Genomic DNA, 6,656 nt, shown 5'->3' with positions numbered 1-6,656 from the left:
AGAGAGAGGGAGAGACAGACAGGGGGGAGCCCGGTATTAAAAAAGGGGCAAAAAAAAGGGGGAAAGAAGGAGAGGAATTGATTGAGTGAAAAGAGCCAGGAGAGGGGCCGGGGAGATTAGAGCCCCCGGCGGGGGGGGGGGCCGAAATTGGGGGAGAGAGAGGGAGGGAAGGAGACTGCGGCCCACTGACTCCAACCTGTAACATCAAAAACCAGTTGGTCGCATTCCATGATTCAGCATACTGAAAATGATGGCAAGTTCCTTACTATTCTAGTTGCTACATGTGTGGGTACTACATTAAGAGTCAGCATCCTAAGGATATAGAATCGAAGTAGAAGGTACCTAGGTCTAAGAAACAAAATTTACCTCCACGCCGACGTTCTCCAGGACCCGGTGTGCCACATTCTTCAAGTCGTTCAAGACCTTATTGAACGCACCGTCCTCCGGTGTCTGTGAAAATGATAAGGTATTGTTTTAAGCATCTTGTGTATGCACTTCCACGCTATCCCATTTAAATTGATACTACTCCATATAAGTACTGAAATTAGTAGTATTGTGAAAGGCATAAAGTCGTCTCTTTATTGAAGACTTCGTCTTTTTTTTCATTACATATATCCGTGTCGAGTTACACACTTACAGACATGCGGCTATATAAAAAAGAGACCTTGTCTACTTCTGACATGAACATGCAACTTGCATATGGAAAGGCACCTCAGCAGAAACAGCGGAGACGACAACGAAGATGAGGAGCAGCGTTTGCAGAAACCGCAGGGTGGCGCTCTTGGACGCCATGCCGCTGGACTTCCGCCTGCTGGAAAAGAGTTGTGGAGATATTACCAAATTTACCACTTTTTACATTTCAGAGCTCCAAATATAGATAATACTGAGTCAGTATTTTGTAAATATAGACATTGACGCGCCCTGCCAATGTGCTTGCTAGTTTATACCACTGGAGTGTTGGGTACCGATAATAGTTTACAACAACAATGGGTAGCGTAAAAAAAAGCTTCACCACTAAAGCATTTTGATCTTCATTGAAGGATTAAAATTCTGAGTCCCCATATTCTGACCCTCCAGTGTCTGCTATCGTGCACCGGACACATAGAGGTACTTGAAATGGAAAATCAGACACGTCAGACTACAACATCGGTTTTTACAGTCAAACTCTGATTTATCTGTTGTTTTTGAGATCTTACGGCCCCCGTTATATTTTTTTGTCTTATTCTTTTATTCCACTTTCCTTTTTTGACGCCCTTGGAAGAACATGCACAAAATAAGACCCCAAAAAATAAAACCAAAAACAAAAAGATAACCTATGAAAAAACACAAACACTTGTTCCTGCCGGCCACAGTAGAAAGGTAACGCGCAAAACGTCTGCAGACAACAACGCTACAACAACTCGGTTAAAACAACATGCATGTAAAATCTATGCATCCGTCGCTAGCGTTTAGATCAAGCCATTCTTTTTTTACGACGAGGAGGTCGCTTGTTCTGAAGGGGTTTCATCTGAAGGAGTAATAGACGTTAGGACAGACTTTGCCAAAACTAGCATACGGGAATGGAGCAATTGCAATAGTACTTGTTTTCAGTCAAGAGACAAGAAATGAGTTCCTGAATGTTACAACCCATCTACACATCTTCTATCAGGATAGGGAGACACTCCCATATGACACTGTGGGTGTCTTTTTCATTGATCATGAGATTGTTTAGATGCAGCCATGCAAAGACAGGATTCGATACCGATAGGGGGCGCTATCACTACACGAAGTGGACTCCAAATTATATAATACGTGAGCAGTTACTTGACGTTATTCACGTGTAATTAAACAGTTGGAATTGAGAAATTTGCCCCTTGGGTAGGCATGAGTCAGTTCACCGTGCCTTAAATCTTATTATTCTCTTAGGTAAATGTCATATATTTAGATATCGCAAAAAACATGTTGATTTATCTGGTTTTATTTCATTTGATTCGTATTTTCAACAATTAGAATTCATTATTGCTCAACGCAAAAATAAGATTCAGAAACACATTGGGAAGTGGGGGAAACTACATATTGTTTTATCTAGTTAATTTCAGTTATTTTCCTGTACAATGATAGGGGTTCTCACGGCATTTTATGAGCATACTCTTTTGTCCTTGGATTTTAGTTTCAGTTTTGTTGTTACACATGTGCCTTTATTTTCTGTATGTTTGCCATGATTTTCTTTCTGTAAAATTTATGTTGGTTATAAACAATAAAAAGACTGATTTATAAAAAAAAGACAGGATTCGATACCGATAGGGGGCGCTATCACTACACGATACAAAAGCTAAAGTGCTCTCACCAGACGGTGAAACAGAGTTTTTCCAAATAACCGCTGGTGTCCTACAAGGTGATACCTTAGCTCCCTTCCATTTTATAGTGGCTTTGGATTATGCAATGAGACAGGCCACAGGGCAACCTGAGCTCACAGGTTTTGTACTTAAACCAAGAAAGAGCAGTAGACACCCAGCTGAGTTACTAACTGACATAGACTTTGCAGATGATATAGCCCTTACTTCGAACATAGTACTAGAAGCACAGTCATTGTTGCACAAGGTTGAAAATGCCTCCAAAATTGTTGGCCTACATGCCAACGATACAAAAACTGAGTATATGGTGTTCAATCAACCTGAAGGAACCCTGATCTCAACAAAAGGTCAGGCACTTGCCTGTGTGAAAGACTTCAAGTACTTGGGTTCATGGATAAGAAACTCTAGTAAAGATGTGGATGTCAGAATTGCTCTAGCTTGGGGAGCCATGAGTAAAATGTCAGTTATATGGAAAACCGATTTAAGTCCAACAACTAAAATCATTTTCTTTAGAGCAGCAGTAGAGTCAATTCTCCTCTATGGGTCAGAATGTTGGACTCTGACAAAAGCCCTAGAGAGAAGACTCAACGGCACATATACGAGAATGCTGAGATCTGTCCTAAAGATCTCATGGAGAAAAAAAATTAAAAACAAAGTCCTTTACAAGGATATACCGCCGATAGCCGAAACTATTCGGCAAAGGAGACTGCGTTTTGCAGGCCACTGCTGGAGGAAAAAGGATGAAGTAGTGCACAAACTGTTACTGTGGAATCCGAACCACGGAAACAGGGGCAGGGGAAGACCGCGTAAGTCATACACTAAGCAGCTTGCTGAAGACACCGGTCTGGACCTGCAACAACTTCCCGCAGCGATGGATGACAAAGAGGGGTGGAGGAAACTGGTTATGTGGAGACTCCGAGCGAGCTCGCCGGAGTAAGTAAGTAAGATCACTACACGAAGTGGACTCCAAATTATATAATACGTGAGCAGTTACTTGACGTTATTCACGTGTAATTAAACAGTTGGAATTGAGAAATTTGCCCCTTGGGTAGGTATGAGTCAGTTCACCGTGCCTTATTTCTACATGGGCGGCTTATTTGTCGGCGTCCAAACTCTGCTGGCATTTGAGACAAATTTTAGGCAAATTTTCATCAAATTTTCTAAAACAAACTGCTGGTTCTAAATGCCGTTACCACACATTCAGAACCTTCCCCAGACGCTGTCCTAACCAAGGTTGTTGGTAGGGTGCTGAAAGTAGTCTGGCCAGTTTTAGACAACGCCCATCTTTTAACCTGTACTATACTTACTCCCAACCGAGCCCCGAATGCTTCCGAACCTACTCCCAACCATCCGACGTCCAGTCGCACACGGCCGATTACCTCCTAACGGGTTTCCAGCTGATTGTCAACTCTCTCATTAATTAAATGCACAACCGATTACTAAACGAGGGGCCCATTTCGTTTTCAATCCATATTTAAAAGATAATGTCTATAAAACACACAGAACGTGAAAAAGTAGTTTCGATCTATGAGCTCGAGTGATCTGCCAAATATTTGGTTGGTCATCACTCGCTCGTCGATCGCAGTCTGTAGTAGTCATGAAGAGGAGGTGAAGTTTGAGGTTGGCAGAAGTGGCCTGTGTTTGTTACCTTTTGTCTCTATAGATCTAGAACCCTTCCTCACTCTGTCGTACTACACAGAAGAAGACGTTAGAAGAATTAAGATGAATGCGATTAAACAAACAAATAAACAAACAAATGCGCTAGTTAATTGCTGGCATGTTGCGATCCTTCTGTTAGTTGAGTTGGTTAATGCGAAGACGCCAGGGGCTAGAGGTGCGTCACAGGGTAAGTACGGCAACATGAACCTTCCATTAAAGGGTTGATGGAACCCTTCCTTTCGTACTCTGACTTTTAGCAGTTTTCTGCGTTAGAATGATTGAATTAGTTGATCAAAGATGCTATCTTCAACGTCCAATTGTCCAGGTGCGAGGTGGTAACGTCATGAGTTAAGTTTAGTTGACTGGGCTCAGACAATACTGCTCGTCATACCGAACACAATCAAAACACAGCTTGGAAGAGGTACTGTAGATAGAAAAATGTTTCTATTCGTCTGTTGGGCGTTTCACCCCCATGCCGACCCTGTGTGTAATGACAAGATGTGCCGTACGGGGCATCGAACTTTGGGATTCGAGGGAGAATCTCAACAAAAGAGGGAGCAGTGTAACAGTGGGGTTCAAGCGCCACCAACTGAACAGGCCAACTAGCTGGTCCGGACCTTTTGGATTAGTGGTCAGCGGCGTTCGTTTTTTAACTGGCGGGCGGGTTCGAATCCCGGGGGCCGAGTTCTACTCGCCTCTCTTAGCATTTCACTTTGACCGCAAGTTGTTGTTTGTTTCGGTGATGATGAAAACATAAAAGTCTGCATCATTTCAAGTACATCCAATTTTGATCGCTCAGCCATCGCCGGCTAGTAGAAAGGGGACCTTTTACAGCGCCCGAGGCTTACCTCGACCTGGGGTCGGGACCAACTCTCCCTGGAAGCGCTGTGCGTAGCGCAAGGTATCCAACAACATTCCTTTCGGCTGACACCTCAAAACTTGCTACAGAAAGATTTGTTGTACTGGGCATTGCAATTGGAACATAAAGGTCTGCTTCAAAACCGTTACCCATTAATTTTACATATTCGGGAACTAACCATGACCACACGACCCTCAAGCGTCAACAGATTACAATACAACCAAGACATGTTTTGTTTCACACAGAATACATCTAAGTCGTAAAATGTTAACGTGTTTGTCAAGTACATATAGACATTTTGCGCGGTCTATCACGTGAGGCTGCAGCGGATTAAAATGTGTAAACAAAATCTCTTAATTGTCTCTACATTATCATGACGCACGTGATTGGGCAAGTGTAAAAAGTGGACAAACACACACCGACGCAAAAACGTTCGGACATGCGTACGGGGGGAGAAACAGTGTCATGAACTTAATGAACAATAAACACTTACAGAAAAGTCCTTCATGAACAATAAACACTTACAGAAAAGTCCTTCAATACCTCCGGGAACAAATGGAAGACGATTGAAGCGCTTTCACTTCATCACATTTCAATGCCAAACAGACGGCCGGTGACAGGGCCTTGCAATCCACCGGGCGGGCGGCCGTACGCAGCACACACGTACCTGTACAATGCAGGCTAATCGTCTGCCGTACATTCGGACAATGGTCTCCATCTGCCATACTACAGGTGGATTAAACCGCCATAGTGGACTTTGCGACAACTCTTCCAAAAGTTGGAAACTCATAACTTATGCTTAATAAGATATTCGTGAAAGGAAAGCCCAGTGTAGCGAGTCCTTGTGCGCGTCTCGTGTACCGATATGACTTCGTTACCGCTATGCGTAAAGTAAGAAACTTCTGAATTATTCAAGTCCGTTCACATACCTTATGCACAGGTCTCCGACAGAAAATCTTCAAAGAAAACAGATCTTATATAATAGTAGTAGCGCCAACCAACTTTTAAACCTTCGGCGGTCAGTTATGCCACAGCCTGATAAAAAAATTCCTATGACTTAAAATCGCAGGTTGTCAGTGAAAGCGCTTTAAGCAGAAAAGGAGATGTTTTCACCTCAGTCTTTGGTGGGAAAGTGCCGAGGTTGTGAAAGACCTCAGGTTGTGTGGCTGACTGGAGACTTGTCCCTCAACCTGACCGCGCCAGCAAGTGACGCGCAGCACCACCAGTGAGACGGCTATATGCTGACAAGTGAGTCTCTATTATATAACTCTGCTGGAGGGTATTTTTGGGGGTACCCACAACAGGTCCAATTGTCCCATCAGTCAATTTGCCATCAGATCTCCAATCTTAAATATTTTGAAGCTCGCATATCCTGCAATGGACGCATTTAAATAGCACAAGCGATGTCACATAATACGTCTCAGGACGCCAACTGATTCATTGCCTGCTGTCTATTTTTTTCCAGTATATTTTTGTTTTCGTTTCCACGCTTGTACATTGTAAGTGTGCTTATTTGTATATTACATACATATGGTTTACAGGTCTGGTTTACATTTTGATTTGGGTGCAGAACTGGCTAAGAGAAAGACAATATGGGTAGCTAACTCTTAACTTGGCCTTCATCATGAGGGCAATACCAGGTCATGGTTATACATGTTGTATTGATGGATGCTCAAAGTCGCGTTATTTGACAAACACTGATAGTACGTGCTGGGTGAAGGGTAGGATGTCAAGAAGGGGGTCTTTGGTTTGATTTCTTTGGTGTAAGCTTTGTTCAGAATAGTGGTTTACTTTGTCGTTTTAAC

At 42.9% G+C, this 6,656-nt stretch overlaps 1 protein-coding gene across 1 annotated transcript in view; it reads right to left on the bottom strand.

The window, feature by feature from the left end:
* Positions 1-6,045, bottom strand: part of LOC118429108 — a 14,764-nt gene extending 8,719 nt beyond the window's left edge. Inside the window, exons 1-3 of the mRNA XM_035839488.1 lie at positions 5,965-6,045; positions 712-808; positions 367-450 (exon numbers count right to left, since the gene is read on the bottom strand). Coding sequence (XP_035695381.1) covers positions 367-450; positions 712-792 — 165 coding nt within the window. The 5' untranslated portion in view covers positions 793-808; positions 5,965-6,045. The remainder of the gene's footprint in view (positions 1-366; positions 451-711; positions 809-5,964) is intronic.
* Between the last annotated feature and the right edge of the window lie 611 nt (positions 6,046-6,656).

This window comes from Branchiostoma floridae, chromosome 13 (genome assembly GCF_000003815.2).
Source record: "Branchiostoma floridae strain S238N-H82 chromosome 13, Bfl_VNyyK, whole genome shotgun sequence".
Classification (NCBI taxonomy): Eukaryota; Metazoa; Chordata; class Leptocardii; order Amphioxiformes; family Branchiostomatidae; genus Branchiostoma; species Branchiostoma floridae.
This window is presented reverse-complemented; position numbering and strand designations above follow the sequence as displayed.